Source organism: Mustela lutreola, chromosome 13, assembly GCF_030435805.1.
Source record: "Mustela lutreola isolate mMusLut2 chromosome 13, mMusLut2.pri, whole genome shotgun sequence".
NCBI classification, from domain to species: domain Eukaryota; kingdom Metazoa; phylum Chordata; class Mammalia; order Carnivora; family Mustelidae; genus Mustela; species Mustela lutreola.
Window position 1 is genome coordinate 53,388,628 of NC_081302.1, and position 23,272 is coordinate 53,411,899.

Below are 23,272 nucleotides of genomic sequence, written 5' to 3' on the forward strand. Positions count from 1 at the left end.
CTCTGCACCCAACATGGGGTTTGAACTCATGACCCCAAGATCAAGAGTCACATGCTGTACTGAGTGAGCCAGTCAGTCCCCATACTTTTTTTTTTTATCTAAAATAGTCTTCATTTGTATAGAGCAATTTTAGGTTCACAACAAAATTGAGTGGAGGTATAGAGATTTCACATATATCCTCTGTTGCTGCACATGTAAGGCTTGGGCCATCCCTTGCCCCTGCCATATCAACATCCCCTACGAGAATGGTACATTTGTTACAATTAGTGAGCCCCCACATTGACAGGTAATTACCACCCAGAGTCTACAGTTTACATTAAGGTTCACTCTTGTCTAGGTTCTGAGAAATATCTCCACCATTGTAAAGTCATATAGAGTAGTCTCACTGCCCTAAAAATCCTCTGTGCTGTCTGTTTCTTTCTCCTTGCCCCCAGCTCCTGGCTACCACTGATCCTTTTACTATCTCCATAGATGTGCCTTTTCCAGAATGTCATATAGTTGGAATCATGGAGTCTGTAGGTTTTCTAGATTAGCTTTCACTTAGTAATTCAAGATTTCTTCATGTCTTTTTACGAATCCTTACTTTCTCTTTCCCTTTCATGAGTCCTTTCTAACTGCTGTACTCTGCTCTTCCAATTAATGTACTGATTTAATTTTTGTGAATAATACTAATATTGACAACACTTTTAATTTTAATTTTATGTTTATTTTTGTTTATTTTTCCCCAGTTTTTATTTAAATTCCAGTTAGTTAACATACAGTGTAATATTAGTTTCATGTGTAGAATTTAGTGATTCAGCACTCAGTGCTCATCACAAGTGCCCTTCTTAATACCCATCACCCATTTAACCCATCCCCACTCACCTCCTTTCCAGCAAACCTTTCCAGTTTGTTCTCTATTGTTAAGAGTCGGCTTTGTGTTTGCCTGTCTTTTCTCCCCTCTATGTCATCTGTGTTTTTTTTTCAAGTTCCACATATGTGTGAAATCATACAGTATTTCTTTCTCTGACTAATTTCGCTTAACATAATCATCTCTAGCTCCATCCGTCTCATTGCAGATGGCAAGGTTTCATTCTTTTTCATGGCTGAGTAAAATCATTGTATATATAATATACTACATCTTCTTTATCCATTCTTGAGGCAATGGATGTTTGGACTCTTTCCATAATTTGGCTATTGAACAACACTATTTTTCAAACTGTTGGTAAAATGGGGATAAATAATTTAATGCTCCGGTTTCTTTTTTCTATCACTTATAATTGATAAGAGCAAAGAAAAATGACAATTATTTTCACATTCTGATGTATTATTGCTGTTTCCTGATTAAATATTAGCTTAGGTTGCTTTTTGTCTCTTGTGACATCAATCCAGAATACAGTGATTAAGAAGTAGATATGACGTATGAGATGAATTCTAGTTAAAAAGTCTGCAAATTGTCATGTAACCACATTCATCCATATATTGCTAGTGAGGGTAATTTGGGAGTCTTCATTTTGAATATAAAGCCAGTGCTTCATACTGTTTATAGAGACAAGTTACAGTATTTTTATTTTTTCAGTGAACTGTCAGGCTCAGAGACCTTTGGTATTTACAGATTTATGTCTTTTGTAGTCCTTAGCTTATTAAGATCTTTTTATAAACTTAAAAAATGTTGTTAGAGATTTTCACTAACTTATGTATATGCAGTTGTGCTTACTTATTCTGTATTCCTCTAGTAATAACTTTTGCCTGTGGTGGAAGCAGAATTGAAAAATATGTTTTTGTCTATTTACCTAGGGTAAGCAGGGTAAAAATGGGACTAACCAGCAATTAGTTTTGGAGGAGTGGCATGTTTATAGTTTTTAAATAGCAAACATTCATGTATATTCATTTTTACCAAGCACTGTGCTAAACCCTTTCAATTAATTCATTTATCACAAAGCAAACTGAGGTAGTTGATATTTTATAGGTAAGTGGACATAGGAATTTTGTGTGAGAAAGTGGTAAAACTGGAAATTGCATTTGATTAGTCTTCCTCTAGAGCTTGAGTAATATATATATGTAAATAGTGAAATAATAGTACATAATAACTACTTCAACATATTGTCTCCTCCAAGATGATGAAACCTGAAATAAAACATCTGAAGGACATATCATTGAGATAGATGGGGGAAGGGGAAGTCTTAGCAATAGAAGTTGAGATATATCCTTTTTTGAGAATCTCTCTTTTATCTTGGGTTAAATGTGCTTTACTTTATATCTGATTAGTTTAGATACTCATTTCTCATACCTGCTTTTTTTTTTTTAATGATTTATTTGTTTATTTGAGAGAGAGAGTGGGAGAACGTGCGTGTGCATGCATTAGCAGGGTGAGGGGCAGTGGGAGAGGGAGAGAGAGAGAATCTTCAGCAAATTCCCTGTGGGGAGTTAGGTCAGCCACTCAACCAACTGAGCCCCTCAAAGCCCCTCCCATGCCTACTTTCAATTAGTGTGGTTTAGTAAAAAGATTTGAACCTTAGGGGCGACCCACATGTGAACCTGGTTTATGTGGTTTCTTGCTGTGAAGTGGTACTTAGTGTTTTAAGTGAGTTAATCTCCAATTTTAGTGACATTGAAAGGGAGCTAAGAGAACTGAATGGAGAATTGTTTAATAAATGATTTGATCAGGTAGAGTACATTCAAATCTAGCAGTAGGAATGTAGGGATGTTTCATTAGAATTATTTACCAGTCTATAGAGAGAGTTTTTAATTATCTTAAAGGATATATAAAAATGTGCACAATACAAATATTTTGACTAAGAATTTAAATATCCTGTGTGTATTTTTGGGATGTAGAGGGGAGCCAGAAATGAATGTTAGTATAATAGAATGTTATATAGAATGAAGGTTCATTTCTGAAGTCAAGCTGTGAATTAATCTGTGTTGAGTTGGATAAACTGCAGCATGCCCCAAAGGGAAGCACGTGCGGTTCTGTTTTTCATAAACATCTATTATGCTAATAATGCTTAGTGAAGTTTATGAGATCAGAAGGGTATTTAATGTTTAAGTAAAATGAATGTGAATTTAAACTTAATTTTAGGGGAAATGCTGTTGAAATTGGGAAGATTAAAAGAAGCCAGTGAAGTATTCAAAAACTTGATTGATCGGAACGCAGAAAATTGGTGTTATTATGAAGGCTTGGAAAAAGCTCTGCAACTTAGTATGTAATGATTTTTCTCCTCTACGTAATCTTAACTAGTGTTTGAAGTAAATGTGCAGTTGTAATAATATTTGAAGACAAATATTTTTAGCCTTAGCATTTATTTTTCCATTTAGGAAAATTATAGGTTAAACATGGCAGTGAAGAGGAATTTAGATGTTTATTTATATGTAAGTGATAAATGCTCACAGATAATTTTAAGTTCCTTAACCCATTAAAATGTTACCAATTTAGACTAACCAGAAAGCCGGGGAAGAAAACAAGCATTCCCTTTCTGGGAAGTTTAATATTTTTTAAAGAATTAGAGGTTTGTTACCCTCAGCCTCTAAGTGTGAGGATTAGGCCAAAGAAATTTTGCTGAGGGTACGTACTGTACAGCATCGATATGAAAATTATTTTCTTAATTTCAAACTAGCTTAATTTGTGTAGAGCAAAATTTTACATATTTTCTTTTCAAATTAGGTGACCTATCCTTTTTAGAAATCTATAGTATTTTTCCAAATCTTCCTTAATATTCTCATAATTAAATGTTAAGAGCAGTTAATACGCCTAGTAGATTTACTCATGGATAAATACATGGCTGAAATAATTATGAAAATATGGCTCAAGGGGGTTGAAACAGCAGAACTTTTAAATTAAAAAAATATGGTAAAAATAGGTAGCTATTCATAATCATTTATAGAAAATTTGTTTTACCCTAATCACTGTTACAAATTAATCCAGGTTTTCTATGTGTTTAAAATTTAATATCATGAATAATTAATTTTCTTCCTTAAATTGTTTTTACAAAAAGGATGAAAATTAAAATATTAATTAGATCATTAATTTGTGTCTTTAAAAATCAGGACAAAAGTCATAATATATTTGGAGGTTGGAAAGGTGAGATAACTGTGATGTTTTTCTTTATCAGTTACTGACATGTAGTTAATATTAGAGATATTTAAATGTTTAGTATAATGAATATATGTTCCATGTCAATATCCACGCTTACTCTCAAATATATTGATTACAAAACTAATTACATTACTTTATCTTTTTAGGTTCCTCCTTGGGACCTTCTCTCCCCCATGGTAAGTTCTGGAGCTCCAACTTGTGACTTCAAGTAGGGCATTGAAATGGTTTGGTTTTGTCTTAATTTTACTACAGTTATAAGACGTATTATATCTGGGATAGTGGAGAAAAATTTTTTAATACTCTTTAGGCATAAATATGAGACCTGCTTTTTAAAAATAATGCAGCAGATAGACTTCATGTAAATTTTAGTATAAGGATTCTTGATATTTCTTGAAGTCTCCAAGTTGTTAACAGAATATGAAAATTATCTTTCTTATATCCCAGGTTTTGAATCCCAGCACATTGGAGCTCCAAAACATACTAATGGGGGAAGGAAAGAGTCTAAACAAAATCAAACATTACTTTTTAAAGTATCGTATTTATAATCTTGATAGTGAACACTACATTTAGTACAGAGATACCTTGATCGCCAGTACCAGGGGTTCTTCTTAAAATAATATTTCTGTTTTCTGAATGAAAATCAATTCAAAACCTTACAGTTTAAAATCAGGTTTGTTTGCTTTTTCTTTAAATTCTCCTGTAAATTTTGCTTATATGAAAAAAAAAATCTGTCTTTCAAAATTATGCAGGATATTATTTTCAAATAACAAAGTAGACCCAGATCCTACTTTGCAGATTGTTGCTGCAGAGTAACATGTAGTTTATATTGAGTACTATAAAATTAGGTTTGTTGTGGGAGGGAAGACCACTTAATGTTAGAACTATTTTTTATATCATTGTATTTACAGGGAGAAATAATTGCCACTTTAAACAGTCTATACTAATAGGGTTCTTTTTAATGGATTTTCATTGAAGATTTTAAATGTCAAAACTACCTTAAAAATTTAGTTCATCTTTTAAACTATAAAACATTTACACTCATGATACTGAAACGGTTGCTTTTTAAAACTTAATCAGTAGTGCTCGCTTCGGCAGCACATATGTTAAAGCCTAACCAGTAAGCATTTACAGCCTTTTTTGGCGTGTGTGTAGGCCTCACTGAATTAGAGAATTTGTGTGAGAAAAGTTAGAAAGGAGCACTTTGTTTTTCACGGGTTGTGCGCTAAGGAATATAAGAGAAGCGCTGTGTACCTTGAGTCTGTGTGTCTTGTATGCGTCTGATTTGAGTTGGATGTAGAATCTGTTGTGATGAAGTTTTGGATTTCTCTGGAGATTGGGTTTAAAATGTGTTTTGCTGATCCTATTATTTCACCACCAGAGTTTTTTAATATTAACAATGCAGTCTTTCTTTATTACAGTTTTTAAAGTTTATTAGCATTTTATCATAGATAAAAGTTCTGATGCTTTGAATCTCACACGTATTTACTGATAATAGGCACTTTAGAAGAGAGGCTTCAAATTTATGAAGAAATTAGTAAGCAGCACCCCAGAGCAATTTCACCTAGAAGATTACCTTTGAATCTTGCCCCAGGTAATATTAGGATATCTTTTGTAACACTAATAATTATTTGTTATTCAACATCATTCACATTAAAAAAAATTTGTTTCTGGTACAGAGTTTACTTTACATATACACATGTCTTGGGAGTGGGACTGATCAGTTATAAACTTATTCATGTGGTAATAAGTGTGTGTAGCATATAGCTCTATGTTGCTTTCAAGTATCAGAAGTTATCTGTATAAGATTATTTTTCTTATGTGACTTTAAATATTAAACACCAGATTTAGAAGATAAATTAAGTTCTCTAGAATTGATAACAAATTTTATGTGAGGTATTGTGATTTAAGTGGTAGAAGTTTTGAAGTTTTAGGTTTTCTTTTTGAGCATATATTCAGAGAAGGCGTGGTGAGCCCTTTGTGCCCACCACAGTGTTGAAGAACATCGCCATTCGCTGTGAAGGCCCTCTCTCCTCAAAGTTGTCCACTTTCCTGAAATTTGCCTGTGTCACGCTTTTGTTTTTAGAGAGCTCTGTGTATTTTGTATCTCTAGAAAACAGATACCCCCCACTTTTGTACTTGTGTAAATCAGAGCACTGTGGTATATATTGTGACTTGCATTTATCGAACAGCAGTATGTTCACGACCTTGATCCAAGTCCTGCATGCAGTTGAACTCCTTCACTTCGGGGCTGTAGAGGAGATAAAAGTGTATTAGTTCTTCGGATAATTAATATCTTTGTTGATGATTTTATAGAAAATTGTGCCTTTTTCTTAGAGTTGTCTCTATTTTTACTTGAAAATGCTATAGATCACTATTTATTGGGACTTCTCACATGTCTTTTGACATAAGTCAGACCTTGGAAAACTAAACAACTTTAATAAATGAAAAGACCGGGAGGGAGACCAACTATAAGTGACTCTTAACCTCACAAAACAAACTGAGGGTTGCTGGGGGTAAGGGGGTAGGGAGAGGGTGGTGGGGTTATGGACATTGGAGAGGGTATGTGCTGTGGTGAGTGCTGTGAAGTGTGTAAACCTGGCAATTCACAGACCTGTACCCCTGGGGATAAAAATACATTATATGTTTATAAAAAAATAATAAATTAAAAAATTAAAAAAAAATCTATTCCAGGCATGGGGTGAGGAGGTGGTTTATTTTCTAATGAGTTTTCATTTATAGTGGAAATATTTGTTTAAATAATTGGGTTATAATTTTCTTTATCAAAAGATACATGGAAATTAAAAAGTTTTTTAGTTGACTGACTTTAAAAATATATCAAGTACCTGTTAGAAGTGTATTTTATTAGACAGTCGGTACGAGTTCATTGTAAACAGTTTATTTTCCACTAGTACATCTCAGATGATAAGTAGTATTCTTCTGATGCTCCCATTTTTGTTGTGGCTTTATGAAATACTGAAAGCAGATTTCCCTGAGGTTTTTCAGGGAACATTAAGCTCAAGTGGGCAGTATCAGGCTCAGTGGGGAGGGTGACTTACTTGCTGAGATATTCTTTAGGCAGGTGAGTTGGGGAAGCTGGGTTGAACCCAGCAATCAGGTTTCTGTGGGACTTGTTAGAACTTTCATACATGCATTGTGAATTTCTGAGATGCGAGGAGGAGCATTCCCATAGTAAAAGTGTTTTGTTGAAGATGCTTGGCCCCATGTTTCTATATGTCTTTTTTTAACTAACAGCATTTGAAATATAATTCACATACCATAAAATTCACTTTTTAAAGTATGCAGCTCAGTGTTTTAGTGTATTCATGGAATTGTGCAACCATTATCACTATCTGGTTTCAGAAAATTTTCACCATTCCCAAAAGAAACCTCATACTCCTAGTGGTTACTCCCTGACCTCCTAGTACCAGGCAGCCACTAATCTACTTCCTTTGCCTGCATTTGCCTCTTTGGGACATTTCATATAAGTGGAATCATACCATATGTGGCCTTTGGTGTCTGGCTTCTTTTTTTTAGTAAGTCTCAATGTGTGTCTTATGTCACATTGTGAGTGGGGATATTCTTTTAGTTTGGAACTTTGAAATGCATTCATTGGCCTCTTAGAAAAGAAAGAAGACTCACTTAACTTTAAGATTATTATTATTATTTTTAAAGATTTTATTAATCCATTTGACAGAGAAAAAGAGATCACAAGTAGGCAGAGAGGCAGGCAGAAAGGGGAAGCAAGCTCCTTGCTGAGTAGAGAGCCTGATGCGGGGCTCGATGCGGGGCTCGATGCAGGCCTCTATCCCAGGTTCTGAGATCATGACCTGAGCCGAAGGCAGAGGCTTAACCCACTGAGCCATCCAGGTGCCTCTCTAAGATGATTGCTAACAAGATATCTTAGGCCTGTTTTTCCTTTATGGAACATGGGGCTTCAACTTTACAGTTCCTCAGTTCTTTTCACAGTTCATATAGTTTGCCAAAAGCTCATAGTGCATGATACGGAATACAGTTTTACTGAAAGGCAGCTTGGAACCAACTGTGGATTGTAAAGTGTGATTTAGGTTTTTGTGGCCATATCCTGGACTCTCTGGGATTCTGTCTTTGAAATGCTAAAGGAGTCTTTATACAAGATGGGACTCAGTTGAAGGGTCTTAGGGCATGGGCTTAAAAGTCAACGTCACTGTGAGGTTCTAACACGTATGGATTTACAAAGCTCCAGTGAGCATAAATAAAATCCTACAGATACCTCATTGTACCTGGGCAGAAATTGAATCCTTCGTGGTGTTCTGCCTGTCTAGAAATATTTTTATGTATAATAAGAAGGGTATTTGACATTATCAAAAGCAGTAAGATTTTTGTTTAAGAAACATCATGGAACTTGAGAATGTAAGGTGAAAGTTTTGAAAAGAGTTTTCAGTTTTGAGGTAAAAAGGCTTAAAACTGGGACGCCTGGGTGGTTCAGTTAAGCAACTGCCTTTGGCTCAGGTCATGATTCCAGGGTCCTGGGATTGAGCCCCCAATCAGGCTCCCTGCTCAGTGAGGAGCCTGCTTCTCCCTCTTCCTCTGCTGCTCTGCCTGCTTGTGTCTCTCACTCTCTCTGTCCAATAAATAAAATCTAAAAAAAAAAGGGGGGCTTAGAACTATCGAGTAGCGAACACAGAAGTCCTAGGTAGATTTTCCAACAGCCTAAAATATTAAGCACTGTGAAAATAATGCAGGAATGTAGCTACTTTTCCAAAGAAGTAGTTTTAATTCATCATTTTCTATTCTGTTATACAGGTGAGAGGGAAGGAGATGATTCCAGACTATTAAATACAAAGTTCTCATCAAATTTTGCTCCATTCTTCTTTATTGGGTTATTTATTATTGAGGTGTAATTACACATAATATTATATAAATTTAAGGTGTTCAACTGTTGATTTGATACATTATAATATTATCATTGTGGTATGATAGTATGTTAGCTTACACCTCCACTAGGTCACATAATTATCATTTCTTTTTTATCGTGAGAACATTCTCCATTATTTAGAATAAATTCCCAGTGAATCAGCTAGTCTTATCTTGCTGATTGTGCTAATTATTTCAGCATTGGATTTTGAGACAGCAGTTTTTACTTGAATCCACACTTATCATCCAGAGAAGAATTAGCATAGCATTTGTGTAGACAGATGACCTGTTTGGTAAGCTGTAATGCTAACAGGCACTAATTAGTGATGGTCTTTTTTTTCCCCCTAAAGGAAAGTCTGGTGGGGTTGGGAGTTACTAAAAATTATTTTTAAATAACTAGGAAGAAGAGAGATAGATTGTTTTTGTGGAAGGGTTTTTCTTATGCGTAAAGAAAGTGCTTAGGAGATGGATAATGGTAACTAATTTTGGAATAGAGCATTTGATGGAGCATTTGAGTAGCATTTGAGGAGCATTATTATAGTTTCAGATAAAAGATTATAAAAAGTTTTTTTTTTTTTTAAGATTTTTATTTATTTGACAGACAGAGATCACAAGTAGGCAGAGAGGCAGGCAGAGGGAGAAGAGGAAGCAGGGTTCCTGCTGAGCAGAGAGCCCAACGCGGGGCTATATCATGGGACCCTGGGATCATGACCTGAGCCAAAGGCAGAGGCTTAACCCACTGAACCACACACGTGCCCCTATATAAAGGTTTTTAAGTGCAAAGTTTTTTTCCTGTTTATCCCCTACCTACCAAGTTTACTTCTCTAGAGGCTCCCATTGTTAACAGTAGGTAGTGTATTCTTGCGTAAATATATTGTGCATATAGAAGCACAACTGTACTAGGTAGGGGTTCGTGTATAGCTTTCCTTCTTTCTCCCTCTTCTGTACAAAAGTAGTAATAGCATAGATAGCTGTGCACTTGATTTTCTCTTCTATATCTGTGCTTAAATTCACACAGAAAGAGCTCCCTCCTTCCTTCTCATAGCCGCTCAGTCTAAATAACAGTTTAATGGGAGATGAGGCTTTCAATATTATGGATAATCAAGAGTTGAGTATATGTTCTTTTAACTCCAATCTGCCAGGGTGGTCTGAATTGACTGAGAAAGTTAACCAAGAAGAGGAGTTGAGAATAGCCTCTGACATGAAGATAAAATGCTTTTTTTTTTCTCAGTGGATGTCAGCAAATTTGAAGAAGACTCTTTTTTTTTTTTTTTTTAAGATTTAATTTAATTTATTTATTTGAGAGAGAGTGAGAGAGCAAGCACGAGCAGAGGGGAGGAGCAGAGGGAGAAGCAGATTTCCCATTGAGCAGAGAGCTCAATTCCGAGATCATGACCAGAGCTGAAGGCAGATACTAAACCTCCTGAGCCACCCAGGCTCCCCTGGAAAAGATTATTAACTACAGAAATATAGTAGCTGTCGGATATCAAGGCCTATAATGGTAGACAGCATTTATTGAGTGGTTGCTGTATGCTGTATACTCTGTTTACTGCTATATATTTACCTGGTTGGAGCCATCTGGGAGCACTCTTGAGCCTGCTGGCATTGTTGCCTTCACCTGCAGTGGGGAAAGTGAGGACTTCAGTGGACAGGTTATTTGCTCAAGGTCACACACAAAGGAGGTGGAAGAATGCACATTTCTCTAAGTACCTGCATCTTACTGTCCACCACAATATTGTTAACTTTTACCTTATATCAAAGAAAGTGCTGGAAAGACTTGATCTCCGAAACTACTTTTGAGTTTTAAAGAAGTAATGATGTGTCTTTAACCCAGAGTGAAATTTTGTGTTGTTTTGGTAATCTGATTTTCAAAACACTTATACTTTGTATATGATCTAATAAAAAAGATTAGAGATGATCTGAAAATGAAAACAGTCTGTATAGTGACTTGAGTTAACAAATGTCAAACATGTTTTTATATTTGATAAATGTTCCTTTTCCTCAATAAAATTTAAATATCTCTTTCAAATTTTTGTGACATATAATTATATTGAGTATGCATATTTTGTTCAATATAGTCAGTCATAACAAATAAACACTTTGGGTTGTTGATATTTTTTTGGTCGAGTGTTGATTCATAATGAAACCATAGAGGTAGTTTCAGTAGTTTTACTTAAGGTTAAGCCATTTATGACATGTATATCTTTTTTTCTTTTTTTTTTAAATGAGTGAGCAAATCCATGTCCCTGTATATTAACTGTTCCAGTCAAAAAAGTTAAAGCTTTGGGCGCCTGGGTGGCTCAGTGGGTTAAGCCGCTGCCTTCGGCTCAGGTCATGATCTTGGGGTCCTGGGATCGAGTCCCGCATCGGGCTCTCTGCTCGGCAGAGGGCCTGCTTCCCTTTCTCTCTGTCTGCCTGCCTCTCTGTCTACTTGTGATCTCCCTCTGTCAAATAAATAAATAAAATCTTTAAAAAAAAAAAAAAGTTAAAGCTTTAAGTGAGTTAAAGACTTTGTGTTGTATTTTTTTTTTAAAGATTTTACTTATTTATTTGACAGAGAGAGAGATCACAAATAGGCAGAGAGGCAGGCAGAGAGAGAGGGGGAAGCAGGCTCCCTGCTGAGCAGAGAGCCCAGTGTGGGGCTCAATCCCAGGACCATGAGATCTTGACCTGAGCTGAAGGCAGAGACTTAACCCATTGAGCCACCCAGGCACCCCTTGTGTTGTATTTAAAATGAAAATTTTTCTAATTTTTTCTGCTTCTAAAAAGTGATGATGAGTTTTTTTTTTTTAGGGTCTAACTATAATAGAATTATTTACTTGATGTTGCAAATAGGGTATTTAATTCTAATGATAAAATGCTCTGGGGCTCAGTCTAATGTCTAACAAAAGTTTATTTTGCTTATTATCCATCTTGCCCACTCGAATGTTAAGTTCCATGAGAGCAGAATTTTTTTTTTTTAATTGTTTTAATCACAGCTATATCCCTAATACCTAGAATAGTGCCTGGCACATGGTGGGTCCTTGAAATATGATTGTGGAATGAATCTTGAAGTAAAGCACTTGTTCATTTGGAAAACATACTCAAATTCTGCTTTAGTGTTTAAAGAGATAGTTTGGCTGCTAATTGAATATGGCTGGTTACAGTAGGATCTTTTTATAGTCTGCAGAGTACTTTCTGAGATATCTGCAGATGAGGACCGAGTCTGCTGGTTAGTCAGATTAGGAAAGAGACTTGCTATAGGAACCGTATTCAGGATGGTTAGTAAGAAACTTTTTTCACTCTACTTAAAGCTCCATAATGATTTTCTGTACTTACCTTTTGAAGTGTTCTTTGAAGATATTTCAAACAGGATCTAGGGAAAAGTATAGTTGCCAACTAAGATAACTTAGTGTTATCCTTTTTTGGTGGTTAAGAGTCAAGCAACAATGCTGACAGACTTTTGGGTTTAAAAATAGGATGGGGGTCATTGTTTTTGAGGGAGCTATATTTTAATTTGTAAAATCATTTTGAGAACTGTTTGCGTCAATTGAAGTATAACAAAGTACACTTTTGTTTCTAGGTGAAAAATTTAGAGAACTAATGGATAAGTTCCTGAGGGTTAACTTCAGTAAAGGCTGTCCACCCTTGTTTACTACTTTGAAATCTTTATATTACAATACAGAAAAGGTAAAATTTGGTCTTTATTCAGTTTTGCTATAATCTTTTTACTAACTTATTATAGAAAGATTTCCATGTAAATAATATGCTATGATTTAATAATTTTCTTTATTCTAGTATTCACCTTAGTTTAATAACAGATGAACTGAAATTTTATGTATGTAGGATAGATACTATCAAAGGTACCGTCAGCCTGTGAAACTTACAGAATAAAGGCTTTATAAAAGCACTAAGATTATAAAGGTTGTTTTGAATGGGTGTACTTTTCTCGTAGAATTTTAAATTTGATATTGACACCAGAAGTCTGTATATAAGTATTTCATGTTTATTATTTCATAGTTTATAGATTTTTTAAAAGTTTGTTATGCATTATGCATGCTTTTAACATTAGAGCATGAACAGTCAAGTTAGTGCAGCAGTAAAATCCCATTTGGTCTACAGAGTATTATTACTTTTAACTAGTAGGCAACATTCTAATAAGAAAGAATAGTTTTGGCTCTTTCTTGAATTGAAAGAATAGTATTTGTATACCTTTAAAATTAGAAAACAGGCACTTGGTCTTCAATTAGGTATTTGGAAAATTAAAAATGAATAGAAAACAAGTTATATTTCTGTTTCTGGACATTGCTTTTTCTTTCTTAAGGTGTAAAGTCTTGTGTTCTTTTCTGTAGTCAGAATTCCTGAAAGTTACTAGAGGATAAAGAAAAGATTTTATTAGACGTGGTAAAGTATTTATAGTGAAATCTATCACTTATGAGTTTAGTTTTGACCCATAATTTGTAAACTAGCAGTAGTTGTGAATCTAATATATGGAAAACAAGGTCAATGATAGGTAGTATAACCGAAGATACTTTCTTTTCTGGGGAAGCAGTTTTCATAAATAAAATGGAACAACTGGTAATATCTAATGCTCCATAAGTAAAAGGTGTCATTTACATTTTTTAAAAAGTTAATGGTTCCTTAATGTCTGTAGTATCCTTTATTTGATTTTAGTGGTGCTGCTGTCACTTTTTGATAAATAGTGTTTGATTCATGGGAAAACATGGAACAGTGCCTACCAATAATTTCTGTAGGTTATTTAAAATAACGTTTGCCAAAATTCCTGCCTTACTCTTTTGGGCAGTGGTGAGAGAAAAAAGGTGAGACGAGACGTCAAAATAATAAAGAACTTACATGTGTGAGTTCAAATACAGGTTCCCGCAACCTGAAAGTAGAGCCTTCCTGTGAAATTTCTCTTGCTAAAGTGGTATAAAGTTTAAGAGCAGTTAGCATTAATTTATATGGAAAATCTCTTGAACACTAATTTATATTTGAAAATTTTTTGAAATCCCCAGGCCCCAAAATTACCTCTCTTGGCTTTTCTGATGCCTTAGGACACATCTTACTGACAGATACACAAACCAAATTGAGACAAAGCACAGATTCTCACGGACAAAGTTCACATCTAGGGTGACTTGATGCTGAATGTCCTTCCTGGGGGACTGAGCTTGGTGGTGTCCCTCAATGCTCAGAGTGAGAGATGCCTCTGTAAGGGCTTACTGCAAAACAAATGCTGAGCACTGCTTTCACTTTCTGCCTTTTTCTGGGGAACTGAAGGTACCAGTGTTTGTCTTTGGTAAAAATGAAGTGGTGTCATGTGAGGAGCAAACTTTCGACAAGCCTGAGACACTGGTACTGCTTTTGTAATAATATCTTGTGGCATCTGCTGAATACAGTGGTCTTTAAAGGATTTGCTCCTCATAAGCCAGTGAGCCTTCATGGGCTCTCTCAGTTTTCACAAGGGGCACAGGTTTTTCTTCTTCCTCTTCTTTTTTTTTTTTTTTTTGAAAGATTTTGTTTATCTGTTTGACAGAGAGCACAGAAGCAGGGGGAGCGGGAGCGAGAGTGGGAGAGGGAGGAGCAAACTCCTCACTGAGCAGGGAGCCAGATGTGGGGCTCAATCCCAGGACCCCAGGATCACGACCCCAAGGCAGATGCTTTAATGACTGAACCACCCAGGTGCCCCAGACTTTTCTTTTTTTAAAATAGCCCCCCAGCCACCGTATTGACCCCAATTGACCATCCTAAAGATGTAAAACATTTGTTGGTATTTTATACAGCATGCAAATTACATTTTTAAAGAAGGAACTGAGAATATATTAATTTATATAGGAACCTTTGACATCTCTTTAGTGTTATCTTTAAGCTTGGAATAGGAATGTTTATCAAGTGCTTTTGAGAACTGAATTAAACCACAGAAAATTGAGTTCAGGTTATCAGAACTTAGTATTGTAAGAAAAAAACGTACAGGCATGGGGAGTACTTTTCAAATAATTACGGCCACATATATTTGTGACTTCTCCTAATAAGGGTGTTTTAAAATTGACTTCTAACCAGTAATAAGTCTTGTAGCTAAACACTGCATTTTTTTTTTTTAAGATTTTATTTATTTATTTGACAGACAGAGATCACAAGTAGGCAGAGAGGCAGGCAGAGAGAGAGAGAGGGAGAAGCAGGCTCCCCGCTGAGCAGAGAGCCCGATGCAGGGCTCAATCCCAGGACTCTGGGATCATGACCTGAGCCGAAGGCAGAGGCTTTAACCCACTGAGCCACCCAGGCACCCCTAAACACTGCATTTTAACTCTGAAGGAAGTATTTAGAAGAGGTTAAGGCTGATGAACAGTTATAGTTTAATAAACTTCTGAGTCTTAAAGAATGATTCATATTAGGGAAAATGAAAATAAAATAATATTTTGAAGTTAGACCAGGATATAGTACAACTGTAAAAAAGTATTTTAAAAATGTCTGCAGCATTTTAAATTGTGAATATGCAATTTAGAAGCATGGAGAGCATTTTTTGGACAATTCCTGTCAAGGTTTTTTCCCCCTATGAATTTATTTGTGGTGTCTGTATGTAACTGTAATAATTTTAGCCATAAAGTTTTGTTTTTCCCTTTCTTCCCTTGCATGTTCTTAAGTATTTTATGTGTTATTTTATAGTCTTCCTTACCTTCCTTTTTGATGACTGCCTGCTCTTTTATCGGTCATACCTCCATTGAACTTTGGTTTTCCAAACTGTCACTGTTTAAAAAAACATTATAAATATCTTTGATCACATACCTTTACTCGGGATTATTCACGTCTTACAAATTCTTAGGATAAATTAACGGGTAAAAGGTATGTACATTTTGTGATTCTCAGTAATCACAGGTACTTTGGTTTCTATGAGGTTGTAGACACCAGTTTGTATCAATACTAGCAGTGTATGTATGTGAAAGGTTCACTGTTCCCTCACCAGCATTAGATACTCCTGAATGTATTCCCTTGTGTTTGCTTTTCCATGGATATAGTTTGTTTGTTTTTTAACATAAAATGGTTAAAAATGTAATATATCTAGGTTTGTTGATCTTTGTATTATGGAAGTTCATCTGTTGTTTTAGAAACAGTTTGGAAGGTCCTCTTCCTCTAGGACACTATTTCTCAAGTTGCAGCAAGGGAGGGGATTTTGACATTTTGCAACATCTTGAGACATTTTTGATTATCACCACTGTGGGAGCATGCTACTGATACCAAACGGTAGAGGCCAGGGATGATGCTAAACATTCTACATACTCAGGACAGCTCCCCACAGCAAAGAATTCCATATTGACCTGTTGGGTTAGATAATTTGTTATAGGGACTGTCCCTAGCATTATAGGACAATAGACAGTGTCCTTGGCCTCTACCGACTAGATACCAGTAGTTCCCCCTCCCCAATATTTTTGTTGTAATGAAATAATAAAATATGTGACATTTCATTTTCTAGTTTTTTTTTTACTTAGCATGATATTTTCATCCATGTGGTAGTGTGAATGATTACTTCATTCTCTTTTGTCACCAAGTACTATCCCATTGTATGGTTATACCACACTGTAGCAGTTGATGGGCACTTTTGTTGTTTCTCCCTTTTAGTTATTATGACTAATGCTGCTGTGCATATTTATATTTGTGTGCTAATTTTTATGTGTACTTTTTTAAAAAAAATATTTTATTTATTTGAGAGAGAGAGAGAGCACACTTGAGTAGGAGGTTGCGGCAGGCAGAGGGAGAGGGACAAGGAGATTCGCTGCTGAGCAGAGCCCAATACGGGACTCAATCCCAGAACCCTGAGATCATGATCTCAGCTGAAGTCAGGTGCTTAACTGACTGAGCCACCCAGGTGCCCCTATGTGTACATTTTCATTTTTCTCTTGGGTATATATACCCAGGAATGGAATTGCTAGTTCAAATGATAACTCTGTGTTTACACTTTAAAAAGACTGCCAGATTGTTTTCCAAAGTAACTGTACCATTTTACATTCTCACAATCAGAATATATAAGGATTCTGATTTCCACATATCCTCACCAATAATCCTCTTGTTATTACTTGGCATTTGATTATAGCCATCCTAGTGAGTATAAAGTTGCTCTCGTGGTTTGGTTAGCATTTCCCTGATGACCAATAATGTGTGCTTTTTGTGCGCTTGTGGGCCATTGGTAAATCATCTTTGGAGACATGTCCATTCAGACCCTTTGGGTTAGTTGTCTTTTTATTAAGTTGTCCCTTATCAGATAAATGATTTGGAAATATCTTCTATCATTCTGTGGGTTGTCTTTTCACTTTCTTGAAAATATCCTTTGATGATAAAACTTTTAATTTTTATGAAGTCCAGTTTATCTTTTTTCCCTTTTGTTGCTTGTGCTTTTGTGTCATAACTAAGAAAGCATTTCAAATCTAGGGTCATGAAGATTTATACATATTTACTGGGAGTTTTACATTTTTAGTTCATTCATTGAGATCTTTGGTCCATTGAGTTCATTTTTATTTATGGTGTGAGGCAGTCCTACTTTTGCAGATTACTGTTCAGTTTCCCAGCACCATTTGTTGCAAAGATTCTTCTTTCTCCATTGAAAGGTCTTGGTGGTTTTGTTGAAAATAAATGGATTATAATGAGTGTTCATCCCTGGACTCTCAATTTTATTCCACTAATCTATTTGTGTGTCCTTGTGTTAGTACCACACTATCTTGATTGCAATAGCTTTGGGATAAGTTGAAATTAAGAACTGAAGTATGAACCTTTCTAGTTTGCTCTTTTTCAAGATTCTTTTGATGCCTCTTGCATTGCTGGGATAAAACCCACTTGCTCTTGGTCTGTAATTCTTTTTATATATATTGCTGGGTTCAATTGGCTAGTATTTTGTTGAGGATTTTTTTTTTTTTTTTAACCTATTCCATAGAGGTGCTGATCTGTAGTTTTCTTGTGAGGTTTTTGTCTATTTTTGATATCAGGGAAATAAAGGCCTTATAATGATTTGGGAAGTGTTCTCTTTTCTTCTTCTTTTTGAAAAGTTTGTGAAAATTGGTGGTATTATTAAATATTTGGCAGAATTTACCAGTGAAGTCATCTGGGCCTGGACTCTCCTTTTTGGGTAGTTTTTGATTACTTCTTAGAATTCTTTACTTGTTATTGGTTTAGTCATATTTTCTACTTCTTCCTGACTTGGTTTCTAGAATTTATGTTTCTAGAAATTTGTCATTTTCCTCTCAGTTATCCAGTATTGGCATACAGTTAGTTGTTCCTCCTATTCTTTTATCATCATTTTATTTCTATTATGTTGGTAGTAATGTCCCCTCTTTCGTTTTCAGTTTTAATAACTTGAATCTCTCTTTTTTTTTTTGGTCAGTCTGCTAAAGATTTGCCAATTTTGTTGATCTTTTCAGAGGGCCAAGTTGGGTTTGTTGACCCTTTTCTACTTTGTTAATTTTCACTCTCATTTTTTTTATGTCCTTACTTCTGCTTGTTTTAAGTTTATTTTGCTTGCCTTTTTCCATTGTCTTTTTCCTAACATGTCTTAGTGTTCTATACGTTTGTCTTTTATCTAGCTGATTTAATGACTGAAAAAAAAATGGATCTTCTCTAACAGTAAAAATCTTTATTTTTAGAAAAAAGTTAATTAATGTAATCAGTTATTATTTAATTTTAGTTCAACTGTCAAGGCTAAATAGTCTGGCTAATTCTGTGTGTTTTTAGAGTCCTAAAGGAACCAAAATAATGACGAGGAAGTTCAAATTAATTTTGGACCTCCTTATTACCTATAATGGGAAGTTTTTTCTCATTTTCTTATCTAGCCATTCACTATGTCAGACTCTTGAGAGAAGATAGTGAACCATCATTAACGTTTGTATAGGTTATGATAAGTCTGTTTGATTCCACTGAAGCTGGACATCAGTGCCTAGAAGCGCTGAATCTGAGTCACTTCAAACAGCTTGGAAAGTGAGGACTTGATGAGACTCTGCCGGGATGAGGCATCAGAGTTCTCAACCAAAGCTATAGGCATATCCATACACAGGAAGGGAAGGTAGGCTCTTTCCCAGAAGACCCGTCTTTCATCTTAAATCCGCCCATACTATGAAAATATCCCAAGATCCTTACTCATTTAGTAAGGAAACTGGACACAGTGGGCACAGAGAGAAAACTGGGCCTCTTGTTTGGTGAAAAAAGAGAATCCTCATGAACTTCACTGGAAGATTTTTATGAGAGGTAGTGAATTGGCTGGGAAATATCTGTAATTGGTTGGTATACTGGGTATACCAGTGGGTATACTGGATTTTAATCCTGGAATGCATTATCTGTAAGGTATCTGTGGTTCTTTATTCTTAAGTAACTCAGGCAGGTGTAAAATTGAGTTAACATCTATATTGTCTATCTAACTTCAGCTGGGAAGAGAAATTAGAAAAAAATGAAGCTGGATAGCATTATAAAAATAATTGAATTCTGTCATCCGTATAATAATGGCTTTTACAGTTACGGTTCAGTAAAATTCTAAAATTCTAAATTAAAACACTTTATTTCATATTTACTTTTGGAAAAGTGGAAGATTTTTAGAAGGTGATTTGGGGCATAATTACCAAGGAAAGCAAGTTTGATTTGTATCAGGGCAATATGAAGGAGTTTTTCCTTAGATGCTCTAAGTATTGGAAGAGCTACATTGAGAATATATGTGTCTTTGTGAGAATGACAGATTTCTCACTAAAAGGAAAAAAAGGGAGTCAACAATCCCTATCTTTTTTTTTTTTTTTACTTAAGATTTTATTTACTTATTTGTCAGAGAGAGAGAGAGAGCGAGAGCACAAGCAGTGGGGAGGGGCAGAGAGAGAGGGAGAAACAGGCTCCGTGCTGAGCAGGGAGCCAGATGCAGGACTTGGTCCCAAGACCCTAGGATAATGACAAGAGCTGAAGGAAGACCCTTAACTGACTGAGCCCCCAGGCATCCCAGCAATCCCTATCTTCAAAAATTCCAAAAGGCATTATTTGCAAGTGGTAACAGTATCCGAGAACTCCCCAGCTAATATTTTTGAGACATTCCGATCAGCAGTTAATGGTAATTACAATTATGTGCATGAATGAGTTTTTGTTTGTTTAAAAAGAATTTTAAATTTGGGGAGAGGAAAATAAAAGCAAGTGCTTTTCCTACCTAGGAAGACATCACAGTTTAGTATAATGTCTGCTGACATGCAATTAATGTCCCTCATGATTTTTGCCAAATCAAGGTAACACTGATAGTGTTACTTATTTACTTCATATTTTTCATTAAATTTGATTGCTTTTTTTTTGTTTTTCATAAAACCATGGGTTTGTGCTAATATATTTTTATAACACACAGAAAGTAAAAATAAAACTTAAATTACAGTTGTTGAATTAATTGTAATCATCTTGTATTCTACCATGTGCACCACACTTTGGGAAATACTGGTTTAGGGAAGAGAGCATTGTTTTGGAATCAGGCCTGGTTTGGAATGCTCACTCCATCACTCTTGGCTCAAGCACTTATCTGAATCTGTTTCTGGATCTTAAAGTTGAGAAAAGACAATACTTGAAGGTTGATATGCATTTTAATTAAATGATAAAATTTGTAAAGTGCTTATTGATGAGCTGGTCTTTCTTTTACCACCCCATCCTCACACCTCATCTCTGTAGGAAATTACTTAATTTTAACGTTGTGGTTCTTGGACAACTTCTCTCTGGGGCTAGAGAAACCAAAATTGTTACTACCAATCACACATTTATTGGAAATTAATCTAGCAGTTTTGGTCCTTGTTGATAAGCTATTGTGCTTAGTTTTTTAATTTGGGTAAAATCCAAAAAACTTCTCTAGCTTTTGTGTTGCAGTAACTATTTTAGAGACATGATTTGTATGTGTATATAAAAAAATCTGTATTGTGCAAAACTGTGTATTGGATATGGCATTACAGAACTTTGTCTTTAAGGTTAGTAAGTCTTTTTTATTTATTTATTTTTTTAAGGGTTAATAATTCTTTTAACACACACATAAAAAAGGCAGGTCAAGGGCCATATTTTAGGAAATTATAGTAGTCACAGTATTTGCTAGCAAAAATAAAGCTGCTTCAATCCTGATCAGATATTTAAATCAAGAGAAGGTGATTGAACTTTGGAATTTTTCCACTCATAAAAAATTTTGGCCTTGTAATTTAAGATGTCTGTTTTGAGGCTTTAAGGTTTAATTGTGATCTTAGATAACAAACTCAAGTGGATTGGATTTCTTGATTTTAAATGGCAGTGACAAAACATTTTCAAGAAAAATATCCGTTACATATTAAGTTTTATAGAAAAGGAGTTCAATTTACTTTATCATTGAGATATAAAGGATAAGTAAACTTGAAATGCATCCTTATATCTGGATAAAATTCTTAGTCTAAAGATAAATTTGTAAAAATAATTGTCTACTTAATTACTAAGTTAGTGATTAAAATACAAATTTTTTAGATTAAACAAGTATGCCTATTGAAGTAGGATTGCTGGTGTTCTTCATACTTTTTACTTAGATTTCATGTGGACTTTCCATTATCTTGATTCTTTTCTTTTTCTCAGATTTTATTGTGAGTCCTGAAGCTGGAGATCTGTTTTATTCAGCAGTTTTTATATTCCTTTATGAAGAATTATGTGTAGCATCAGTATATATTTTATTGTATATTTTAAATTATTGAAACAAGTAATTTTTACCCTAGAAATTCAGATACACCTTTACATAAACTCAGCTCTAGCTGCAGTTTTTGTGACTACCAGTAGATGGCATTGTAAGTTCATGAAAAAAAAAGAAAATTTGCCTCCGTAAATTAAACAACTTGAATACTGAATTCTCAGCCTGGAAACTTTGAAAAGTTAGAGATATTCTAAGTGACATTGATGGGGTGGGATTCGTCATGGTGGGTTAAAAATGTCTGTTACTTTTAATTTTGTCTTACAACAATAGTTGGTAGAGATTTGGGGGTAACATTTATATCAGTTTTCAATCTTTAGTGTGTATCAGAATTAACAGGAAGCCTTGCTAAAAAGAGATTGCTGGGCCCGGAATGTGGTTCTGTAAATCTGGGGTCTGGTGCCAAAATTTGTATCTCTAACAAATTACCAGGTAATGCTAATGCTCACATGAATGATGCTGATAGTCTGCGGAGCACACTCTAAGAACCACAGGTTTGGGTTTTTTTTTTTTTTTATTGTGGTAAAATACAGGTACCATAAAGCTAACTACCTTATTATTTCAAGTGCACAGTTCATTGATATTGAATACATTCACATTATTATGCAGCCATCCCCAACATCCATCCCCAGAACTCTCTTCATCTTCTAGAACTAAAACTATATACTCACTAAACAGTAACTTTCCATTTTCCCCTTCTCTTAGCCCCTGGAAGCCATCATTATACTTCTGTTGCTATGATTTTGAGTATCCTGAATACCTCATACAGGTGGAATCCTGGCATTTGTCTTTTTGTCACTGGCTTATTTCATGTGGCACAATGTGCTCCAGGCTCGTCTGTGTTGCGGCATATTACAGTATTGCCTTCCCTCTTAAGGCTGAATAATACTGCATTGTGTGTATAGACCACGTACTGTTGATTCCTTCATCCATTGGCGGACATTTAGGTTGCTTTCACATTCTGGCTGCTGTGACTGGTGTTGCTGTGAATGCAAGTGTACAAATATCTCTTCAAGACCCTGCTTTCACTTCTTTTGGGTATACACCCAGAAGTGGAATTGCTGGATCATTTGGTGATTCTGTTTATAGTTTTTTGAGGAACTAACCATACTGTTTTTCAGAGAGGCTGTACCATTTTGTGTTCCCATCAAAATTGTTTTCTGATTTTTGATAGTAGCCATTTTCCTTCGTGTGAAGTGGTATCTCCTTTTAGTTTTGGTTTGCATTTTCATGATGATTAGTGGTGGGGGGTATCTTTTCACATGCTGATTGGCCATTCTTACCTCTTCTTTTGAGAAATTCTATTCAAGTACAGGTGCTCATTTTTGAAGTCTGCTGTGTCTTTCTTCGTTCCTGGGTTTTAGGAGTTCTCTGTATATTCTGGATATTAGTCCCTTATCTAATTTGCACATATTTTCTCCCATTCTGTGGGTTTCTTTTCTTTTTTACTCTGTATAATGCCTTTTGATGCACAAAATTTTAAATTTTCATTAAGTCCAATTTGTCTTTTATTTCTTTTGTAACATGCCTTTGGTATTGTCTCTTAAGAAATCATTGTATCCAATGTCATCAAGCTTCTGTCCTGTGTTTTCTCTAAGAGTGTTATTGTTTTAGGTCCTTCCTTTAGGTTCTTGATCCATTTTGAGTTA

At 35.1% G+C, this 23,272-nt stretch overlaps 1 protein-coding gene across 5 annotated transcripts in view; it reads left to right on the forward strand.

Moving 5' to 3' along the window:
- The window catches only part of NAA16 (N-alpha-acetyltransferase 16, NatA auxiliary subunit), a 63,547-nt gene that overhangs the window by 13,885 nt on the left and 26,390 nt on the right, over positions 1-23,272 (forward strand). For 2 of the 5 annotated variants that reach the window (XM_059143946.1, XM_059143949.1), the window contains 4 exons: positions 3,059-3,178; positions 4,219-4,248; positions 5,568-5,663; positions 12,528-12,634. In XM_059143946.1, coding sequence (XP_058999929.1) covers positions 3,059-3,178; positions 4,219-4,248; positions 5,568-5,663; positions 12,528-12,634 — 353 coding nt within the window. The remainder of the gene's footprint in view (positions 1-3,058; positions 3,179-4,218; positions 4,249-5,567; positions 5,664-12,527; positions 12,635-23,272) is intronic. The other 3 variants (XM_059143947.1, XM_059143950.1, XM_059143948.1) reach the window with 3 other exon arrangements.